At 37.5% G+C, this 24,553-nt stretch overlaps 2 protein-coding genes across 9 annotated transcripts in view; one reads left to right on the plus strand and one right to left on the minus strand.

Annotated features, from left to right (window-relative positions):
* EFCAB7 (EF-hand calcium binding domain 7) overlaps positions 1 to 2,349 on the minus strand; it is a 47,330-nt gene extending 44,981 nt beyond the window's left edge. The window contains exon 1 of one of the 2 annotated variants that reach the window (XM_038537290.1): positions 2,104 to 2,349. In XM_038537290.1, the coding sequence (XP_038393218.1) occupies positions 2,104 to 2,108 (5 nt within the window). In that variant the 5' untranslated portion in view covers positions 2,109 to 2,349. The remainder of the gene's footprint in view (positions 1 to 2,103) is intronic. The other variant, XM_038537289.1, reaches the window with a different exon arrangement.
* ITGB3BP (integrin subunit beta 3 binding protein) overlaps positions 2,260 to 24,553 on the plus strand; it is a 70,640-nt gene continuing 48,346 nt past the window's right edge. For 2 of the 7 annotated variants that reach the window (XM_038537298.1, XM_038537301.1), the window contains exons 1-3: positions 2,260 to 2,624; positions 2,735 to 2,804; positions 20,538 to 20,580. In XM_038537298.1, the coding sequence (XP_038393226.1) occupies positions 2,612 to 2,624; positions 2,735 to 2,804; positions 20,538 to 20,580 (126 nt within the window). In that variant the 5' untranslated portion in view covers positions 2,260 to 2,611. Of the gene's footprint in view, positions 2,629 to 2,734; positions 2,805 to 20,537; positions 20,581 to 24,553 lie in introns of all 7 variants that reach the window. The other 5 variants (XM_038537296.1, XM_038537297.1, XM_038537303.1 and 2 more) reach the window with 5 other exon arrangements.

The following is a 24,553-nucleotide window of genomic DNA, read 5'->3' on the forward strand; positions in this document are numbered from 1 at the left end:
TTCATATGTGTGGAAAAAAGACATAATATGCATACAGTTGTATTATTATATGCTAAATTATAATAAGACTTTGCCAGTTTATATATACATATATATAAATATACATGTATATATCAAATATCTAGTATATAGAAACATAAAAATCAACTGAGTGGAAATACATATAGAAAAAATATATATAGGAGAACAAGAATAAAGCCAAAGCAAAGCTGTAATATAAATGCAAAAGAAGTATCATAGAGCAAAGGCAAAGCACACAGCAATACTCTCAAAATAAGAGGATAGTAAGTTGGGGCACCTGGGCAGCTCAGTCAGTTAGGCATCTGCCTTCAGCTCAGGTCATGATGCTGGGGTCTTGGGATTGAGCTCAGCGGAGAGCCTGCTTTGCCCTCTCCTGCCCTCCTCCCAACTTGTGCTTGCTCTTGTTCTTGTACTCTCTCTCAGTTAAATAAATAAAATCTTCTAAAGAGAGAGGACAGTAAGTTAAGTCTTCATAGGGTTGTCATGAGGATTTAATATGTGTAAAGCATACAAACAGTGCCTTGCACATAAGTGCTAAATAAACTTTGAAAGAGTGGAACAGCAGCAATAATGAGAATTTGAATGTCATGTGACTGGGAGTTGGCCATCACCTCAGCAGTATCAACCAGGTCATTTCACCAACATCTCAATAATGCAGGCGCACATTTTGAATGAATTTTTTTGGATCCTATTTATAGCATTATCCTGAGATTTTACTGCATTTGTTACTAATAATGCGTGGGGTTACATAGCACCTCATCTCATAAGGCTTAAAGAACTATCCTATATCTTAATGCATCCTTAGCACTGCGGTCAGGTATCTTTTGTCCCTTTTACAGGTAAGGAAATTGAGGGACAGAGATGTCACCCAGCTAGCGGTTAAGTATCAAGAGGCAGTAAATTTTGATAACAGTTTCTTCTTTATTAAAGTGAATGAAGGCTTCTTGTACAACAGTTAGCTATGAGGCACTAAATTGTGCTGGTGGTCTAACAGCTTCCAACATTATTTTACCCAGCTTTGACTTCTAAAAATACATTCCAACCTAATAAATTGAATATTTCAAGTTCAACAATAAGACGACACAGGTAGGGTCCCCTTCAGGACTCATTGGATTCTTACTCAGGAGGCCTAAATCACTTGCACCTTCTTGAATTATATAGGTCTTTTACACTTGGGAAAGAAAGATAATAATCGCTTATCATGGATGAAGTACCCTATTTATAATACACAGACTGCCTGCCTGACACTTTCATATTACACCAGATTTAGAAGGACCCCATAGGGATGAGGTGTCACAGTCTGCTTCCTGCAAATTGATATCACTGTAATTAAGCATCAGTTTTAAACACATATGCGTGCACGCAGCTCCTCACCAAAGTGGCAGGGGGTCGGGGGGTCGGGGGGTGGGGGGGGTGGGGAACTGTTCCGAAAAGAAAGGAAGAATACGTGTTCATTTTGCAACAAATTTGCAAACAACTTTTAAGTTATTTATTTATTTTTTGGACCGTCCTCGAAATAACTCTTTGCAAAAAAAGGGGATTCCCTCCCATGGAAATCCCACAGTAGAAAAATGTTCCAGAATTCTATGCTTTCCCCTTTTGTGTGTGTGTGTGTGTGACGAGAGACTAAACGGAAGCTTCAATAAATATATAACTGCACCCCTCAGGTTTGGAAACCTCCTTCATTTAAAACTCCAGCCCGAGACCGCAACAGGGGCCCCCCCGCCCCCCCCCCCCCCCCCCCCGCCGGGAGCCCCGAGAGCACATTGCAGCAAACCGCTCCATAAATAACCCGCCACACAATAGCAAGAAAAATAAACTGTTCGCCAGCGCCCACGGCTTCTGAAGGGCCAAGTGAAAGCAGCGGCGCCCAGGCGCCGGCCCCGCACGGTGAAACAGGCTCGCGGCTCGCCTCGGGCAACCTCTCTGTGCTCCGGGATGTCTCTTAGCACCACAACCGCGACCGCGGCGTTAGTATGACAGAGAAGTAAAAGCAGCAGCTGAGAGAGAGAAAAAAAAAAAAAAAAAAAAAAGTCGAGGCGGGGTGCGGCGCCGAGACAGAGACAGCGAGCCGTCTGCTACCTCATTCCAGCTCACACGCGAGGAAGCGCGGCCAGTTCCCTCCAAGGATTCCACGGTCCCCGCACCAGCAGCCGGACCGACCTCGGCCTTTCCTTGAATCACCATGGCAACTGCGCCTCTCCGCCACCGGAAATAAGAGGCGGAGCACCTCCCCAAACAGTCCGGGTAGAAATCGCCGGACGTAAATCCGGAGAGGACCGACTGCTGTGCCGCTCGTCTGTCGGGGTCTGGAATGGCCGGAGTGGAAGGAGGGCGCTGTGTTGCACTGGCAGGGACCGGATGAGGTCCTAGGTCCTTAACTAGACTCTTCTCTCCTCCCTCCCGCCCCTTATCGTCGGATCCCTCGAAGCCGAGACGGTGTTTCCAGCGGGCCACTTTGCGTGTGACACCGGCACTGGCGCCCGCGAGGCCCGCGCTTTTCAGGCGCCAGTTTTTAACCCCCGCGAAGGTTCTCCGCTTTAGGAAGAGGCTGCTCGGTTCCTTCTATCCGGCGGTGGTGCTTTCCTGAATGTCGAAATGCCGTAGGTATCTACCGTCCCCCACCCCATTGCTGTTTCCTGGGTCGCTTTTTTGAGCAAGGAGAGTAGATAACTAAGTTGTCCTTAAAAATAACAGTCCGTTATTTTCCTAGCAAAGATGGGCCTACTGGGGGCTAACCAAGCCGTGCAATCCACTGCGTGCAAGGTATGGCAAAACCACAGGTAAGTCCAACAAAGTAGAGGAGCTATTTTATGGAGAAGGAGGAAGACGTTGGGAGGGGGTAGGGTGACCCAGAGTCGGTGGGAGAACAGTCCGTTGAGGTCAAAGGTGGTGACGATTTCTCCTTGGCTGAGTTGCAGGGTGGCCTCTATTTTGTAGGAGATGCAGTGTTTATCTTTCCCTATTGGGAGCTGTGATTAACGACTCTTTCCTGTTGAAATTCTTCTGTCGGGGTCTGTGATTGACAGTTCTTCCTAGAATTGACGTTCAGTGGTATAAATTCCCCGTTGAGCCTCCCCCTCTCTCCTCCCTACTCCACTCCAGTGAAGTTTCCCCTTTATTAATTTTCGCATTTCCTCCCTTTGGTCGAGATCTTTGTCCAAACACATCGCTGATGAAGAGTCAGATTTTTCTGGTCAGTGACCTTTTTGCCACTTAGTGCCAGGACGGATCTTTCCTGCTTGTCCTGTTCCACTGTGGAGCCAAATTGTACAAACTGGAAACCTTTTGAGGTAAAATTTGAGTAACAAGGAGGGGTATTGGGAGAACTTTCAGGCAGTTCCCCTCTGTAGTCCGTATTTATCAAGATTGTAAGCATTGAAGATCATCTTATCGGGTACCTCGGGTTTTTTTTTTGTTTTTGTTTTTGTTTTTGTTTTACAAAGATTTGACAGTCAGCAGGTACAGATTCAAAAGTAAGGGGACAATTCCAAATTGTTGGATGGTTCTAAACCAGGATCCTAGATCTGAAAGTAGCCAACTAAAAATATTGGCACTTATTCCAACTTAGGAGAGAAAAGTTTCCCTTACAGAGGCAAACCCAGAGTCATGTATGCCTCCTGGAAGTCCCTCCTTAAATCGGTCACGAAAGCAGAACAGCGATGACTGCAAGAGCACATGGAAAGGATTAACCCAGTGCATTTGAGAAGAAACCGTGTCAGTATAAACATGAAGCAATAGCTGGTTAACTTTTTGTGAAAGAGCAAAACTTCAAAGACTTTTTAAAAAATATTATCTCAAAAGAACTTGTTGGAACCAAGTGTGTTGTTAATAATATGGTAAAGTTGAAAATTCAGAAACCATGAATTTTGGACAAAAATCCAGAGTCAGTTAATAGTCCAGATGGAAAAGAGAGACTTCCGTGAATCCTGAACCTTTCAACAGGCCTGGTCCAGACATCTTGTGAAAACTCTGTCATCAGATGTTACTTGTTTCAATTCCAGTAAATCTTTCAGATCATATAGGGCTCGGGTCCAGTCAGAGTTTGATGCTTTCTTTAGATGTGTCATATGAATCCTAGAGTTCATTCCCTTAGGTGTGGTGCAAAAGGGTTGGCTAACAGTCCAGGGTAGGGAGCTTTCCAGCAAAGTTGAAGAGAGTCTTTCTGGACTCTTGGAGTCTTTCAATCCCCAAGTTGCAAGGTGTGGTGCTTAAGGTCGTTGTCTCCTGGGAGTGCACTGTGAAAAGATCACTCTACCAAAGCATGGTTGCTTTTAATAGAAACAATTAGGCTTTTACAATCTTGAAATATATCTCCTTTTACCAACTGTGGATCAAAGGAATCAGGAACCAAGTGCACTGGATTTTCTGTGACTGTCTCAAACAGTGAAAGGTCTATGAGTTCCCAAGGGAGCAGGTCTGAGATTTAGAAGTAATAAAGGCAGTGCATTAGGCCAATTGAGTCTTTAGGCCAATTTAGAGGGTCTCTACAAATTTTGTCAATTGAGTCTTACTAGTGCCACTAGTGTGTTGGACTGACCCTGGGGATTGATGATTGGATGCACAGTAAAAGTGTTGTAAAACTAGCCAAACAGCAGACTTGTTAAAGCATCTAACTGATAAAATGGGCTCCCCAATCACTGAAGTTCAAGAGGGGTTCACCAAGTAGGGATAAGTTTTTTCTAACAGAATTTTGGTCACAGAAGAGGGGGAAGCCAGTCTACAAAAGAAGACTTTAGTCCAATGAGGAAACATACAAACCATGACCAAAGCATATTTATATCCATTAGATGGGGAAGCTGTATGAAATCCATTTGTGAAAATTGAATAGTCTTTGAGGTAATGTAAAGTGTTGGAGAGCCGTGCAGACAGATTTTCCTGTGTTGTGTTTTAGACAGGTGGGGCAAGTGAGGTATAGGTACCTCACTAATATTTCCCCACCAATATTGGTTCATAAACACTATCATTTTGTTAGTAGACCAATGATTTAATGCATGTACAGTGGTAAATAGTGGAATTTTTAAAATTTCTGGTAGGGCCAGATTGTTATTTGGTCCAAGCAAGTTTTTTTTTTTTATCAAATGAACAATTATTAGGTTTCCAATTTTTTTTTCCTATTCCGGGGCCTATTGTTGGATGTCTCTGGTCAGTTTTTCAAGATTATCATTTGAGACACTATTCCTTTGGACCATGACAGAGGTTTGGCTATTGATTTCCTTGAGAGCAGCATTTTTGGCAGAAATATCAGCAAGGTGGTTTCCTTTGGCGTCCAGGGAGTCAAGTTTAGAATGCCCAGGACCTTAATAGCCAGAGCGGCCAACAAAAATATGGCATTTAATAAGGTCTGGACATAGGAACCATTTTTAATTTATCCCCGTCAGAGGTAAGGAAACCTCATTGTTTCCATAACATTTTCAAAGTATTGAGCTACCCTAAAGGCATACTGGCTATTGGTATAAATGTTTGTGGAGAATAGCCAGATTAAAGTTACTATAGTGAAAAAGAATTGTATGAGGACCAGTTACAGGAGGGTTTCATAGGAGACAAAATGACTAAAGAGTGTTGAGTGTAATGAGAATTAAGGAAGACTTCTTATGCATAGGGCACAAAGATGGGATCCCCTGACTATTCTTTCAGTTGCCTTATCCACAAAGGCAGTGGCTGGAATGGCTCTGAGGTGAGGTGGATATCCCTGTGCTGCAGGGTCCAGTTGTTAGCTGGAGGGTCACTATGAGTTGATGAGGGTCTCCCTGTTTTGGGGTGAGTACTCTAAGGGTATTATTCCCTTCCCTTTCATATACAAAGGGAAGTTGATAATTAGGACATCTGAAGGCAGGGGACTTTATTAGGCTTTTCTCTAAAGTCCCAAAAGCTTATCTTTCCAAATAGTAGGGTCAAGTTTGTTATTTTCAAGTAAAGCATATAGAGATTGAATCATACGAGAAGTTTGGAATCAATTTCAACAGCAGCTACCTGGCCAAAAAAAACTTGTAATTGGTGCTTTGGGTTGGGTTTTGGGAAGTTGAGAATGTCATGAATTCTGGATCTAAATGTAGTCCTTATTTCAAGATCAAATGCCCTAAGTATCAAACCTGGGTTTGAGCCAACTGTAGTTTTTCTTTGGAGATTTTTTTTTTTAAGATTTTATTTATTTATTCATTAGAGACACACAGAGAGAGAGGGAGAGATATAGAGGGAAAAGCAGGCTCCTCACAGAGAGCCTGATGCGGGACTCAATCCCCAGACCTGGGATCACATCCTGAGCCACCCAGGCATCCCTTCTTTGGAGATTTTATGTCCCTTTTTTTTTTTTTTTTTTTTTTTTTTTATGTCCCTTTAAGACCAAAAGTTTTTTTTTTTTTTTTTTAAAGATTTTATTTATTTATTCATAGACACAGAGAGAGAGGCAGTGACACAGACAGAGGGAGAAGCAGGCTCCATTCAGGGAGCCCGATGTGGGACTCGATCCCAGGTCTCCAGGATCACACCCCAGGCCGCAAGCTGCACCAAACCGCTGCGCCACCAGGGCTGCCCAAGACCAAAAGTTTTTGTTTTTTGAATTTATCATTTATCATTTAATTTTATTTAAATTCAGCTAATTAACATATAATGTATTATTGGTCTCAGAGGTAGAAAAGACCAAAAGTTATAACAGGTAGATGTTGTCTTCCTGTGAAGAGGTTTGAGAAAGACAGCAGAGAAGCAATCATCTGTGTATTGTAACAAAGTAGAACCTACAGGAAACTTTATATCATCCAATTTAAAGGTTTGTGAAAAGGACTCTCTGTGTAACCCTGGAACATTACTATCTGGGTGTATTGCCATCCTTCCCAAATGAAAGCAAAAATACTTTTATCAACTAGAATACTAAAAAATGCACTGCAAAGATCAATTATAATAAAAAGTTTTGCTTTCAGTGGCAGTTGGTGCCAGCAGTATGAGGGGGTTAGGAAAAGTCAGGTGCTGAGGGAATAACAGTGTTCTTTACTGCTCAGAGGTCCTGGATAGACCTTTATCATTGGACATTGGGTTTTCTCACAGGAAAATAGGGGTATTGCAGGGACTAGTGCAAGGAATGATATAGCAATGACTCTTGTAATCTTATTTTTATTTTTAAGATTTTACTTATTTATTTATTCATGAGAGACACAGAGAGAGGGAGAGGCAGAGACACACAGGCAGAGGGAGAAGCAGGCTCCATGCAGGGAGCCCGATGTGGGACTCGATCCTGGGACTCCAGGATCACACCCCGGGCTCAAGGCAGGCGCTAAACTGCCGAGCCACCCAGGGATCCCCGTCTTGCAATCTTATATATGGGCTTGATGCCTTGAAAGATTTCCTTATTTATAGGGTATTAATTCTGGGGAGAGGTTTTGAGAGATCTGTTTGATTCTTGATTGGAGGTGTACTGTAGATTCTACCAACACCAGTTGAAGATTTTGTCCATAAAAAGGGTAATAGCTGGTCCAATAGGGACAACTGATCATTGTCCCCAGACTCAGCTATCGTGCCATCAGAGATGGAGCGAACAAAAGATGTCAGAGGATCATTTAATTTGCCTGGTTGACTATTTTGGTTACTACTATCAAATTTTAGAATTATTCCCCTCTTTGGAAGAAATTCTAGCATATTTTTCTAAGAAATCTCAGCCTAATAAAGGAATAGGGGTAGAGGAACTAAAGATGTAAATAGGGGCGTGTTTATGGATTTGAAGTCTCGATAATGTAAAAATAATAGTTCTCCCCAGTTGATCTTTAGATTCAATGCTGCTTATCAAAGGACACAATTAAGAAAATGAATTGTCAAAAGCTGGAAATAATTACAATTCCAGATTTCAAGTTATACTACGAGGCTGTAGTAATCAAAAGAGTATGGTACTGACACAGAAATAGAAACATAGATCAATGGAACAGGATAGAAAGCCCAGAAACAAACTCATGATTATATGGTCAGTTAATCTTCAACAGAGGAGGTAAGAATATGCAATGGGAAAAAGTCTTTTCAACAAAATGGTGTTGGGAAGCTGGACAGCTACATGCACAAGAATAGAACTGGACCACTTTTTTTTACATGATGCATGAAAATAAACTCAAAATGGATTAAGGACTTCAATGTGAGACCTGAAACCATAAAAATTCTAGAAGAGAGCACAGGCAGTGATTTTTCTGCAGTTGGCTGTGGCAACATTTTTCCGGATCTGTCTCCTGAAGTAAGGGGAACAAAAGCAAAAACTATTGGGACCACATCAAAATTAAATACTCCTGCATAACAGAGGAAACAATCAACAAAACTAAAAGACAACCTACTGAATGGGAGAAGATATTTGCAAATATATATCTGATAAAGGGTTAGTACCCAAAATATGTAAAGACTTATACAGTAGAACACCAAAAACCCCTAAATAATCCAATTTAAAAATGGGCAGAAGACATGAACAGACATTTCTCCAAAGAAGGCATACAGATGACCAACAGACACATGAAAAGGTGCTCAACATCACTCATTATCAGGTAAATGAAATAAAAACTACTATGAGACATCTCACACCTATCAGTATGGCTAAAATAAAAAACACAAATATGTGTTAACAAGGATGGGGAGAAAAAGGAGCTCTTGTACATATTTGGTGGATATGCAAACTGGTGCAACCACTCTGGAAAATAGTACATAGGTTCCTCAAAAAATTAAAAATAAAAACACCCCATGATCCAGTAATAGCACTATTAGGCATTTACCCAAAGAATACAAAAATAATAATTTGAAAGGATATATGCACCCCTGTGTTAATTGTATTTACTGCACCATTATTTACAATAGCTAGATATGTAGATAGATAGATATAGATAGAATATTATTCAGCCATAAAAGAGTGAAATCTTGCCATTCACAACAACATGAATGTAGCTAGAGAGCATAATGCTCAGTGAAATAAGTCAGAGAAAGACAAATACTGTATGATTTCACTCATGTGGAATTAAACAAAGGGGAAAAGAGACAAACCAAAAAAACAGACTCTTAACTATAGAGAGCAAACAGATGGTTACCAGAGGGGAGGTAAGTAAGGAGATGGGTGAAATAGGTAAGAATATACTCATCTTCATGAGCACTGAGTAATGTATAGAATTGTTGAGTCACTATTTTATATACTTGAAACTAATATAACACTGTATGTTAACCATACTGGAATTAAAGTAAAAATTAAAATTTTTAAAAATGAATTGTCAGGGTGCCTTGCCTTAGCATGCAACTCTGGATCTCAGGGTTGTGAGTTCAAGTCCCACATAGGGTATAGAGAGTACTTAAAAAATATATCTTAATGAGACACTGGGGTGGTTCAGTTAGCATCTACCTTTGGCTTGAGTCATGATCCCAGGGTTCTGGGATTGAGCCCCTCGTTGGCTCCCTGCTCAGCAGGGAACCTGCTTCTCCCTCTTCCGCTGCTTGTTCCCTCTCTCTGTGTCACATAAATAAAAATTGTTTTTGTAAGATTTTATTTATTCATGAGAGACACACAGAGAGAGGCAGAGACATAAGCAGAGGAAGAAGCAGGCTCCCCCCAGGAAGCCTGCTCAGGAACTCGAGCCCAGGACCCCGTGATCATGACCCGAGCCAAAGGCAGACACTCAACCACTGAGCCACCCAGGTGCCTCAAAATCTTTTTAAAAAAATCTTTAAGAAAATGAATTGACAAACCACTGAATAGGAGAAAATATTTATAAGACATATTTTAAACAGTTTATATTGAGAATATATGAAGAATTCTTATAACTTGAACAGTAAAAAAAAACCTTATTAAATTATTAGTTCAAAAACTTGAACTAATACTTAATTTTTTAAAAAAGTTACATAAATGGCAAGGAAAAATTTTGTTAGTCATCAGGAAAATGCAGTTTAAAACTATATAGAAATACTGTTAACACCTGGTAGAATGACTTTTTTGTACATTTTACAATTAATAATATGCAAATACTGAATCTTAGTAAGTAGATTTGCTTTGCAGGGGGTCTAGGTTAGCACTTCAGAAACTAGTTTTTATGTATTCTAGGCTTGAGCAAATGATAAGTGTTTTCCAGATAATGGGAGCTAGGTTTTTAATGTTAGAGGAATTTAAAATATGTTGGCTTGGCATTAGAGGTATCAATATGAAATCACAGATTTTTAAAAATATACATATAAAGATAGAGAAGTGTATTTTCTGTTCTAGCTCTGTCCATTGCCTATAAGCAATGACATAAGTAGCAACAGACACATCCAGTGCCCAGATCATGATTTCTACATACCATTGTCCATTAAAAAGAGCCAAGTCTCACTGAAGCAAAAGCAATATCCAGGCCCTTGGGCAGAGGATGTTTGTGCTGGAAGGTAAGGAAGATCAAAGAATTATGGACATATAGGATATACTGAAGGCAGTGTGAAAGGGGAATGGTTCATTGACAAATCTGGAACAATTAAACATCAAAATATATGACAGGAAACAGTTATAATCCATTGAATAAAATAAAATTCCATGATTCCATAGTGATATAAATAAGTGAATAGAGGGAAAAGGAAAGCTCTTCCTTGGAGTAAAATGCCAACTAAAAATTTAAACGAATGACAGAATTTGAAAATCATTAGTGGCTCTTTAAAATACTAGGAGAGGGTCCCTGGGTGGCTCAGCAGTTTAGCGTCTGCCTTCGGCTCGGGGCGTGATCCTGGAGTCCCAGGATCTAGTCCCACATCAGTCTCCCTGCATGGAACCTGCTTCTCCCTCTGCCTGTGTCTCTGCCTCTCTCTTTCTCACTGTGTCTCTCATGAAATTAATAAAATCTTTACAAAAAATAAAAAATAAAATAAAATACTAGGAGAGGAATGCCTGGGTGGCTCAGCGGTTGAGTGCCTGCCTTTGGAACAGGCCATGATCTTAGGGTCCCGGGACGAGTCCCACATCAGGCTCCCTGCATGGAGCCTGCTTCTCCCTCTGCCTGTGTCTCTGCCTCTCTGTGTGTGTCTCTCATGAATAAATAAAATCTTTAAAAATAAAGTACTAGGAGACAGTTTTATATGAAACAAGGTATTTACATATAAGGCTTCTCATTTATTACACTGGAGAAAATTGGTAGGGAATATCTTAATGATCAAATACATATCACTGATATTGTGACAAACCAATATCATGTACCTCAAGTTATCAGGCTCTCAAAAAAATACAGCATCACTCTGTTTTATGCCAAAAAAAAATGCATAAGCTTATCATGGAAAAATATCAGATAAACCCAAATTGGCAGGTAGTCTACAAAAATAGCTAGCCTATACTCTTGAAAAATTCAAGGACAAGAGAAAGTTTGAAGAACAGCTCTACATTAAGGAAGACTAAAGAGGTGGGATGAATAAATGCAATGAATGATCCAGGACTGGATCCTAGACTGGGGACAAGGGAGAGAGGTGTGGATTGGCTATATTGGAACAAGTGATAAAATTTCTTTGTGGACTGTTGATAGATGGATTTTTTTTTTTTTTGCTTTCAATAAGTTTATTTTTTTAATTTTATTTAAATTCAGTTAATTGTCATATAATGTATTATTGGTTTCAGAGGTAGAGGTCACTGATTCATCAGTCTTATATACTACCCAGTGCTCATTACATCACATGCCCTCCTTCATGTTCATCACCCAGTTACCCTTCCCCCCCCCCACTTTCCTCCCCTCCAGCAACCCTTAGTTTGTTTCCTATGATTAAGAGTCTTATGGTTTGTCTCTCTCTCTCTGATTTCATCTTGTTTTATTTTTTCCTCTCTTCCCCTATGATCCTGTTTTCTTTCTTAAGTTCCACATGAGTGAGATCATATGATAATTGTCTTTCTCTGATTGACCAATTGTGCTTAGCATAATATCCTCTAGTTCCATCCACGTTGTTGCAAATGGTAAGATTTCATAATTTTTTTGGTGGTTGAGTAGTATTCTACTATATACATACACATATGCACACATACCACCTCCTCTTTACCCATTCATCTGCCAATGGACATCTGGGCTCTTTCCATAGCTTGACTATTGTGGACATTGCTGCTATAAACATTGGGGTGCAGTGCCCCTTTGGATCACTACATTTGTATCTTTGGGGTAAATACCCAGTAGTGCAATTGCTGGGTTGTAGGGTAGCTCTATTTTCAACTTTTTGAGGAACCTGCATACTGTTTCCTAGAGTGGTTGTACCAGCTTGCTTTCCCACCAACAGTGTAAGAGGGTTCCCTTTTCTCAGCATCCGTGCCAACATCTGTCATTTCCTGGCTTGTTAATTTCAGCCATTCATACTGGTGTGCGGTGGTATCGCATTGTGGTTTTGATTTTTATTTCCCTATGCCAAGTGATGTTCATTTTTTCATGTGTCTCTTGGCCATTTGTATGTCTTCTTTGGAGAAATGTCTGTTCATATCTTCTACCCATTTCTCTCTCTTTTTTTTTTAAAGATTTTGTTTATTCATGAGAGACACAGAGAGGCAGAGACATAGGCAGAAGGAGGGGGAGACAGGGAGCCTGATATAGGACTTGATTCTGGGATCCAGGATCATACCCTGAGCCAAAGGCAGATAGATACTCAACCACTGAGCCACCTAGGCATCCCTCTTCTACTCATTTCTTGATTGGATTATTTGTTTTATAGGTAGTCCTGGATATAGAATATACAACATGGTAACTACATTTCATAAATACTGTATATTTGAAAGTTGCTAAGTGGGTAGATCTTTAAAGTTCTCATCATGAGAAAAATTTTGTAGCTGTGGTGATGGTTCATTACTAGACTTATTGTGATGATCATTTCATAGTATATATGCATATCAAATCAGGTATGTTGTATACCTGAAACTAATACCTTATGTGTCAATTGTATATTAGAAAAATTTCCTGATTTTGATCATTGTGATTATGTTAGAGAATGTCTTTGTTCTTAGAAAAGCACACCGAAATATTTATGGTTAAATGTATATGATATCATCAACTTATTTTCAATGACTTATAAAAAAGATTATACATATAAAATATTGATGATCCCCCAATTTATGATGATTTTACTTAAGATTTTTTTCCTTTATCATCGTACAAAAATAATACATATTTAGTAGAAACCATACTTCAAATTTTGAATGTTGATCTTTTCCTGACTAGTGATATTCAATATGATAGTCTCTTGTGGTGCCAGGCAGTGACAGTGAGCCATAGCTCCCCATCAGCCCCACCCAGTTGCAAGGGTGAAAAACTGGTATACTTAAAACCATTTTGTACCCATATAACCATTCTGTTTTTCATTTTTAGTATAGCATTCAGCAAATTACATAAGATATTCAGTAATTTATTATAAAATAAGCTTTGTGTTAGATTATTTTGCCTGATATTAGTAAGACCCTTTATTAATTGTACATTAATGTAAGTGTTGTGAGCATGTTTAAGGTACACTAGGCTAAGCTATATTTTGTATGTTAGGTGTATTCATTGCATTTTCAATTTGAGATATTTTCAACTAGATGGATTTAAGAGGACAAGAAATTCAAGAAAGAACTACAGTGAGCGAGTGAATGAGGAAATGGTAAAACAAATAGGACAAAATGTAAATAAGTGATAAGTCTGGGTAAAAGATAACAAGAACTCTTATTCCTAGAAATTTTTTTTAAGTTTAAATAAGTAAAAATTAAAAGTTACCCATCAAAACTCATCAAAATATTTTTTAAAAGAAAAGCAGAACACCAATGGGTGGATTAAACAGTAAATTAGATACAATTGAAGAAAGAATTAGACAACTGGAAGATAGATCTGAAGAAATTGCCCAAATGCCCTACACAGAAAAGAAATACTAAGAAATAAGAGTTTAAAGATCTGGAAAGTGGAACTAGAAAGTCTAAAATTACTTCTAGATGAAGTCTAGAAAAGAAGAATGAAGGAAAGTCAGTATTTGAAGAGATATAGTTTAGATTTTTCCAGAACTGTTAAGACATAGATCCATATAAAAGACTACCTTAGAGATAAGACTGTTAATATGACATCTTTTAGGAACCTGCATTTAAACTACCTTAAACAGGTTTGGAAGCTCATAAAAAATTAAGGGAATTAAATATATTCCTCAATTTGAGACTGAAGTTTTAAGTTAAAAAAAAATACATTAATTAAATAAATCATTGATTTGTATAATACTTTTGTGCCCATCACTGTGTCAGGTTTTGGGGATTCAAACATGAACAGATGCTATATATGCTAGGGGTTTTAATTTTTGTTGAACTACAAGGATGTTTAACCCAGAGAAGTTGCTAATGACATAAATATCTTAGTTCAGGGAGGAAAGACAAACATATAAATAGACTATTTCAACATAAGTTTTTAGAGGTGCATGTTCAAGTCCTATAGTTCTATAGAGTAGAAAAGTCCTTAATGCAATGTGGACTGTGTCAGGGAAAACTTAAGAGGTAATTGTGCAGGGATCCCTGGGTGGCGCAGCGGTTTAGCGCCTGCCTTTGGCCCAGGGTGTGATCCTGGAGACCCGGGATCGAATCCCACGTCGGGCTCCCGGAGCATGGAGCCTGCTTCTCCCTCTGCCTATATCTCTGCCTCTCTCTCTCTCTCTCTCTCTCACTGTGTGACTATCATAAATTAAAAAAAAAAAAAAGAAGTAATTGTGATAGAATCTCAAGGGGAGGGTAGGCAGCATTGTAAATCTATTATTAATTTTTATGCTGTAAAATACAATAATACAAAAATATGTAAAATACCACCTTTTCCCCATACTTAATTCTGATAAAACTATGTGATCCCTTTTGATAGATTTTAGAGGGATTTAACTTATATTCTTTATGTGTATGCATGTGTGGTGACACACATATATATGTATAAAGTATATATATATATTATGTATTATATATAAAAGTTTCTGAGGGAGGAAATAATTATTAATGTTTTCTTGTTCATTTTTGAGAATACTCATGTGAGAATGAAATTATTTTAGGTCATTTCTTATTTTGCCCAGTGACAATTTCACCTCTATTTATCTTCTGGGGTCAGTATTCCCAAATATATTCCTTTACCTCTGTAAGAATTTTTTAGCTAATTCTTTGTTAATCTTTTAATAAGGAGGCTTTTGACACAAAAAACATCTGTTGTCCAATAACTGCTTAAGGTTTTGGTCAGTTTTGTTGTGAATAATAACAAAGGATTGAATATTTAGGTGCTTTCACATGGTAACTATATCTCTACATATAACAGAGTAATATTTCTTTCTACTCACCCATACATGATAGTGAATTATTGTATGACTACCATGAATGTTGAACACAAAAGAGCAAAGGCTTAAATGAAAGGGAGAATATAATATATTAAAAAGGGTATGAAAAGATTCTTTTCCCTTCTTTTCTCATTCTCATACATAGAATGGGAAATAAATCATTTCAGATATCTCAATTTACACCAAAGGAGTCATATGGGATGTGAATTTGGTAATTGCCTTTCATCAAAGGATTTCTAAGCATCTCACAAGTATAGTCAATCCTTTAAATATTCTTTCAATATTGTCATCACCATTATAATGAGAAGTAAATGGAAGCACTGATGTTGTAAGTGATTATTTTCCATTGAGAAATTACCTGCTAGTTTACAGGCCAGTGTTATTACCAACTTTATGAAACTTAGGTTATGTGATTTGCCCAAACTTAGGGGAGGAATTTGGGGTAGCATCAAGGTCCTCTGAGTCTTATCTCTTTTACCAAGTTTATCGCTCTCCCTCCCTACACACACTCTACCCTCAGCTCTACTGTTAAAATTATATTTAATCCAGTATTTTAAAGGGAAGCTCAAAGGGGACCTGGGTGGCTCCGTCATTTGGGTGTCTGACTCTTGACTTTCACTCAGGTCATGATCTCAGGATTGTGAGATTGAGCCCTGCATTGGGCTCTGCACTGAGAATGGAGCCTGCTTGAGATTTTCTCTCTCCCTCTCCCCCTTCTGCCTAATCACACTCTCCCTGAAAGAAAAAAACAAAAACAATGAAAGAGAAGCTCGAAGCATGTAATTTTGTGTCTTTTGAGGTGTCAGTCCTCATTCTTAATTAGAAATCAAATGAAAGTTCATTTTTTTCTAGAGTAATTTCTTTTATATTGTCGCCAGTGTTAGTACTGTTGTACACTGAAGCTCATGTACTAGTTCTGTTCTGATAGAATCAGAGAATTCTGTTCAGGATTCAGGTAGTATCCTGATACTACCATGTGATAAGTTAAATAAAATAGGGAAGGATAGTCCTACTAGTACGACTAATCCTAAAAATATGGTTACTTTCTTCTCTCCTTGATAGAAATTGCAAGTCAAATGTATTTATCTTTCCTAAATTCTAAAGAGCAAAATGCCAGTAGCAACCAGAATTTTCATCCCAATGAGTCTAAACTTAGTACACCTAAAAATGAAACAGGGTAATTAAATTTGGTATAAATTTGGGTTAAGTTGGAAGTGGGAAGTAACCTGCAGAGGTAATAAGGTTACCAGTAGGACGGAGGAAATTAGAATATAGTAGATAAGTGCCCATTTGAAAAATTATTTATTTGGGATGCCTGGGTGGCTCAGCGGTTGAGCGCCTGCCTTTGACTCAGGGCGAGATCCTGGAGTCCCTGGATTGAGTCACACATCGGGCTCCCTGCATGGAGCCTGCTTCTCCCTCTGCCTGTGTCTTTGCCTCTCTCTCTCTCTCTCTCTCTCTCTCTCTGTCTCTCATGAATAAATAAATAAAATCTTTTTAAAAAATTGTTTATTTTTAGGAGCACCTGGGTGGCTCAGTTCAGTCAGTTAAGTGTTTGCCTTTGACTTAGGTCATGATCCCAGGGTCCTGGGATCAAGGCCTGTGTCAGTCTCCCTGCTCCTCAGGTGGAGGTCGGCTTCTCCTTCTCCCTCTGCCTCTTCCTGTTTGTGTTCTCTCTCAAATAAATAAATAATTTTTTGAAAGTATTTATTTTTAAATTGTGGTAAATATGTATATAACAGAATTTACCATTTTCTTTATTTTTTTATAAAGTTTACCATTTTTTAAAAGATTTTATTTTTATTAGATAGTGCACACAAGCAGGGGGCAGGGCAGAGAGAAGGGAAAGAGAGAATTTCAAGCCGACTCCACACGAAGCGCAGAGCCCAACATGGAGCTCCATCTTACGACCCTGAGATCATGACCTGAGCCACAATCAAGAGTTGGACATTTAACCAACTGAACCACCCAGGCATCGCTGAAGGTTACATTTTAATCATTAAGTGTATAGCTCTGTGACATTAAGTACATTAAGTACATTTACCGCGTGCAACTATCACCCTCATCTATCTCCAAAACTTTCCCTCTTATAAAACTAAAACTTCATACCCATCAGACAGTAAGTCCCTATTCTTCCTTCATCCTAGCCCTTGGCAGCCACTATCTATTTTCTTTGTTTATGAATTTGACTACTTAAGAACCTCATTTGAATGGATCATTATAGTATTTGCCATTTTGATATGGCTTTTTCACTTAGTATGATATTTTCAAGGCTCATCTGCGTTGTAGCATGTGTCAGAATTTCTTTCCTTTTTAAAGCTAAATAATATGCCTTTTTGTATATGTATACTACATTTTGTTTACTCATTTACCTGTTAATGTACACTTGCATTACTTTCACATTTTGGCTACTAGAAATAATGTTGCTGTGAACATGCATATACAAATACCTGTTTGTGTCTCTGTTGTCAGTTCTTTTGGATATATACCCAAAAGTGGAATTGCTGAATTATATGGCAATTCTACATGTAATTTTTTGAGAAACTGCCAAACTGTTTTTCACAGCAGCTGTACCATTTTCCAGTCTCGCCAGCAGTGCACGAACATTCCAGTTTTCCATATCCTAGCCAACGTTTTCTGCATTTTCTGGTTTTTTTTTGGTAGTAGACATCCTAATGGTTGTGAAATGGTATCTCATTGTGTTTCTGATTTTCTTTTTCCTAATATTAGGGATGTTGAACATTTTTTCATATGTTTATTGGCCAGTAGTATATCTTCTTTGGAGAAATGTCTATTTGACATTTCTTTTGGGACATCCCGTTTTTTAAACCAAGGTAGCAACCCCTAAAACTGCTTATAACTTTACAGAATTACCATACATATATCATGTTTAATTGCCAACTAATACTGGTAACAAGTGAGTAAATACTAAAGGAAAATACTTATCCCATATATCTAATCAAATTTTGTCTTCTTCCTTTATATGTTTCAACCGTCTCTTTCTCTATGTTCCTATTAACATTATCCTTTTCCATGTAACATAATTTCATGTTTATATTACAGTTGTTTGTGTATAAAAGAGTGGAAAAAAAATAAAAACATATAGTATGTGCTCAATTTAATAACATATTTTAGCAGCGGGCCTAGTTCTAATAGATCTCATAAAATCCTCTGCTAGGTTTGTTCTTTACCTTTCCCCCTCAGTTCAACAATGATTTATTATGCACAGAACCTGAGATCTGAGTTTCTGCCCTTCATGCTGTGTGACAGTGGGCACATCACATTAACTCTTCCATATTGGATGAATTAAGTGATTTCTTATATTTCTCCTAGTCACATCTATTAAATCTTTTCATGATTCTAGTAAATAATACCAGGTTTTAGTTTACATGCCTGAATTATCTGAAAACCATATCATCTACAATAAATCATGTTTTTAGATTCTCACTAAACTGTTAAAGTGGGAAATAACAGTCTAACCTGGCTTGCTTTCTTGTTTACATTTATATATTTCCTTGAGCTTCTTAGATCAACCCTAGGACCTAAACTGGAAATCTAAATCCAAACATTTAGTTACTTTCTCTAAGAATTAATCATCAATAATAAAGCAATATTTTGAACGGTTAATATCAAAGTAGGGTTTGCTTCCTTCTAATAGGTAGTATTACATTTTAGTTTTTAAAAACAAAGGATAAAAAATGATGTGCTGTGTACTTACTTTTTTTTTTTTTTTAAGATTTTTTATTTATTTATTAGAGACAGAGAGAGAGACACAGGCAGAGGGAGAAGCAGGCTCCATGCAGGGAGCCCAATGTGGACTCGATCCTGGGTCTCCAGGATCATGCCCTGGGCTGAAGGTGGCGCTAAACTGCTAAGCCACCAGGGCTGCCCTGTGTACTTAGTTTTTGATTTCTACTTTTGAAATTTTATAAAATACCAAAATATCTCATACACCTAAATAGAGCACTTTATATTTCAAAACTAAATATATATACTTTTTTTGGGAATCACTTGCCATTGTTATTTGTTTATACCTCTATTCTCTTCTTGCTTCATTGAGAATTAACATTAATTCCAAGTGGACTTCTAAAAGATATAAGTAAGTTTTCAAAGTGATTTAATTAATCTCAAGAAATAATGTTATGTGATAAGCTAATGTAGATATAATAGCAAAAGAAGTGAGCCCTTTTTTGATAGATTAAATTTTTGTATTTAATATTTACTACTCCATAGTGATTGTAAATTGTCCATCTCTCTTCTATTTTTTCTTGTTCTTGTCACTTGTTTGAAAGTCAATAGTCAGGAAAAAAAAAGTCAGTATTTATGAATAGTCCGTTTCTAAGATGTATAAAAATTTTTGTTTTCTGTAATACAACCTTTACAATGTAATCCTCTTTTTCCTTTCTTTCTCTTTCTTTCTTTCTTTCTTTCTTTCTTTCTTTCTTTCTTTCTTTCTTTCTGCACAAATTCTCTAATATTTTAGATCGAGTAATTTCTATTTCTTAGGGATCAAGAAAAGTACTTTTAACGTTGCATTTGTCACTGGGAAAACTAGTTTTAATTTATATTGACCTTTTCCTCCTTTGAGCATTTAGTCTGCATTCAATAAAATGTTGATGACTGCTCTTTAGAAGACAGCTGTACGAAATAAAGTATTATAAATATTCAGCTTTCCTTTCTAAGCATTGTCACCAACAGCTGGGCATCCAGTTTAGCAGAACAGATTTTGCACAGAGAGAGCCTGGCATGTTCCTGAATCAGTTTAGTGAGAGAGACAAAAAATAGTTTCTTATGGATTGGGGACTTATAAAGACATAGAACATCTGTTCCTCAGTTAAGTCATAGTCTGGTAACACTGAATCATGTTTAAAGCTAGAATAATGTGCAAAACTTTTTTCACCTTGTTCATACTTTAATACCTAGTGCATTATTACCGCAAATAATATACTTTCAACATCTCCATTAAGGGAGTGTAAATTATTTTGTCCTTATGCATAATTTTTCATTAGTGATATTTTAAAACACAAATATGTTAATATTTACTAAGATTATTTCATAATATTTTAATGCTTGAAGAGTACAATTTTGAAATATGCTATTAAATTTAGTTTCATCATCCTGAAAATTGCTTTGCTTTCATCATATAATATTCTGCTTTAGTTGGCAAAAGCAACTCAGAATCTTTGTTTATATATATTGCTCTTAAATATATAGCTGCCTAAAGCATATAAATCTAAGATTTTATATATATATATATATTTTGTTTGCAGTGTTAGGAGATCACTGAAATTGGATCATCTACTAGAAGCAAATGTAAGTATTTACCTGTGAATTTGTAATTGTATAACAAGTGTATTTTTAATTTTTTAACAGATTTACCTTAATAAATAGAAAAATTGTCAAAAAACATTGTGACATAATTGTGATTGCTACACCATTTTCTACATAAAACGGTTTTTGTAAATCTAATGTATGGATGTTCTTGGCCAGATTGAGGTTTTCATTTAAGAGGCAAATTATTTAGAAGCCTTAATAAAGTAATTCAGTTGAAATTAATTTACTACTATTTGTGGAAAAAAATATTCTGCTACATAAAGGCACAAGAAACAATATGGAACAGTGGCAGTACTTTAATCTGCATTCTCTAATCTGCTAAATTGAAATAAAAACATTAACAGCATTTTTATATCAAAAATGTAATTACCTCCCTCAAGCTATCCTGGCATAATTAAACAATAAAATACTAACACTGTAATAAATTCCACCATGGTTGTCACAATAAAAATAAAAATGTACTGTTGCTATTACTTTTTGTAAATCTAGTCATAGTACATTGCCACTGCCGGCATATCATGACATATGTTGGTTTATTATCTTTTCATATCAACTATAGAGCTAGATACAAATACTAATATTGAGATACTTATGGCCTCAGTAATCTTAAATGCAAGTAAATTGGTGAGAAAGTAAATTAAAACAAATAGTCAATAAACAGCGCTCTTACAAAATCCCATATGAGGATGTCATTTCAAGAAATGGGTGTTATATGGAATTTCCCTTTGGAAGACTCACTGTTATTTAACAATTTACCATTTTTAAAACTTCCTAGATGCTTTTTAAAAAAATTTAAACAAAAGTGGCAAAATAATGCAATGCCACTAAGAAAATCGTTAGCAGTGTAATTAGCAGTTTAGAGTACCATTATCCTACTTGTTCTGTACAGAATGCAGCTGTGACTGTAATTCTGCATCTGTTTCTTTGGTCAGAATGGTATTTTGGTAGAGGAGTAGTCCAGCTTGAAATGAAATACTGTTCTTTCCTGCCCCCAAACCGTTCTTTGGGAGATGGTAACAGTATTTGAATAGCAAAGATTGGCTATTTAGAAATTCATCCTCTTTGTGAAGTACAATTGTCATCATGGCAGGCTTTTTATCCATTTTTACTTCAGATTAGGATGTGTCAAGATAGCCAGTGCCACAGCTAATATCCTGTATTAGAAAAATAATTGTTGTGTTTGGCTCAATCCTATACCTTTAAACCAAAGGGATTTAGCTTAATTTAGCTTGGTATGGCCACCTCTGTTAACTGCAGGTTCCTAGCATCTAGCCTGGGCCTTTCTTCAACATTTCTATTTTCTGACCTATTTCTGATAATTTCTGCTTTTGTACTCTGACCTCATTGTTTGTTGGCAGCTCTATATTCACAACTTAGAATTGGCAGCTTTTGTTCTGGTGTTAAGTCTAAAATTCTCTCTTTAACTGCATTTATGCTTGCATCCACTCCAGTTACAACTTGGCCCTGAAGCAGCCTGGCTTCTCAAGTCTACCCACATGTCAGTGATCCTGATGAGGCTGCCTTAGCCCATGCAAAGAAAAATCAGAGATTCAAGACATATATCTATAATTCTAAGAGTACCTAATTGCTATAAAACTGCAGAGGAACTAGTAGTAACTTTATGGTCATTTTGCCTTACCAGTATCATACTGAAGGAAGAAGACTGATATCCACAGAAGGGAGATGGCCCTTATATACCAATTGGTTAAAGTGGAGCCTATTCATTCTAATCTACTGCTATTTCCTCTCTCAGAGATGTTCGAAACTCCCAAATCCCAGTGTTCCCAAAGCAGCTACAGACCTTCATGGAGATTAATGCACCATGATGTTAGGGCAAGTCTGCAAAAGTCATTTTCCTTATGAGTCTCCTAATGGAGAAAACAGAGGTATGAATCATCCCCTATGACCTTCCTTTAATATCTGGAAAGCATATGACTAGTACCATTTTTTGCCAAACCTCCCAAATTATTGGGGGGTAGTGAGGAGTAAAGAAGGTTCCAGTGTATCATCACCTACAGTATTTGAGCTGCTCAAGTTATTGTCCTCCAAGAACTGTTTCTAGATGGATTTTCAGAAATGAAGATGAATTTTATTGCAGACTGCTGCCAACGGCAGTTCAGATGAATTTACCTACCTGATCATATCCATGGTCTTATTCAGGCCACCTCGGAAGGAATGGAAGAAACATATGCTACAGATAGGAAGAGAGGGAACATACTTCCTACCAAGGCCAACTCAGTAGGCTTGCTGCTTGAAGGAATAGCAGTGCAAGTTGGGAGGAGGGCAGGGAGGTTTGCTAACTTAGACACAGATTCCCAGGCTAGATTACTCCATTACTATTGGTAGAACGCTTCTAAGTCTGATTATTCTTGGAACCTAAACTTGTCTGATTTCTCTGAGACAAGACTTCTGCCAACTCCTAAAATTAGAAAGAACTTTGAATTTTAGGGCATTAGGAAATTTTGTAGTTCACATTCTGTAGTCTTACTGATCTGGTTCAAAATCTACTTTCCTCTCTCCTTCCCTTCCTCTCCTTCCCTTCTTTCTTCTTTCTCCTTTTATTACAGAAAATTTCAAACATAAATAAAATAGAATAATAGGGGATCCCTGGGTGGCTCAGCGGTTTAGCGCCTGCCTTTGGCCCACGGCGCGATCCTGGAGTCCCGGGATTGAGTCCCATGTCGGGCTCCCAGCATGGAGCCTACTTCTCCCTCCTTCTGTGTCTCTGCCTCTCTCTCTCTCTCTATGTCTATCATAAATAAATAAATAAATCTTCAAAAAAAAATAGAATAATAAAATGAACTTCCATGTTCAACAATTAATAATATTTTGCTAATTTTGGTTCAGATATGTATGTATGTATATGTACTTAGGTGTATGCATGTGTGTATATCTATATTTTTTCCTGGCATGTTTTACAAGTCCCAGAATCGTCATTGCATCAGAAAATTCTTCAGTATATTGTTTTCAACAGATAATGACTTTTTATAACCACAGTGCCATTATCATACCTTACAAAATTAGTAGTAATTCCTTAACAGTAGCTCCTATACAGTCCATATTCATATTTCCATGATTGTTTCAAAATATCCTTTTATACCTGGCTTTTTAAAATCAGGCCCCAAGGGCAGCCCCAGTGGCGCAGCGGTTTAGCGCCGCCTGCAGCCCGGGGTGTGATCCTGGAGACCCGGGATTGAGTCCCACGTCGGGCTCCCTGCATGGAGCCTGTTTGTGTCTCTGCCTCTCTTTCGCTCTCTCTGAATAAATAAATAAATAAATCTTAAAAAAAAAAAAATCAGGCCCCAAACAAGGCTTATACATTGTAATGTTTCTTATATATCTTAAGTCTTTGTAAATGTTGTTAAACTTCACCCTCTTTTTTTTAAAAAGTATTTTTATATTTTCTTTTGAGAGACAGAGAAAAAGAGAGCACAAGCCAGGGGAGAGGCAGAGGGAGAAGTAAAAGAGACTCCCTGCTAAGTAGAGAGCCCATTGTGGGACTCGATCCCAGGACCTGGAGGTCATGACCTGACCTGAAGGCAGACGCTTAACCATCTGTGCCACCCAGGCACCCTCACCTTCTTTTTTTGTACAGTAGTTTATTTTTTGTAAAAACCGAGATATTTGTTTTATAAGCATATTTCACATTCTGGACTTAGTTGATTTGTTTGCTGTGATGTCCTTCAAATAATTCTCTAGTCTTCAAATTTCCTATAAAACTAGTAGTTAACGTTAGAGACTTGATTAGATTCTGGTTCAAATTTTTTATAAGAATACTTAATAGATAGTCTGTGTAGTTTCTACTGCATCCCCTCAAGAGCACAAAATGATCTGATTTTGGGGTTCGGATATTAATCAACCTGATCCACCCATAATAAATTCCCCATTAATCTTTCTTCAGTTTTTTTTTTTCATTGATGATTATTTCCTAGATCCTTTATTTCACTACAGT

This window comes from Canis lupus, chromosome 5 (genome assembly GCF_011100685.1).
Source record: "Canis lupus familiaris isolate Mischka breed German Shepherd chromosome 5, alternate assembly UU_Cfam_GSD_1.0, whole genome shotgun sequence".
Lineage (NCBI taxonomy): Eukaryota > Metazoa > Chordata > Mammalia > Carnivora > Canidae > Canis > Canis lupus.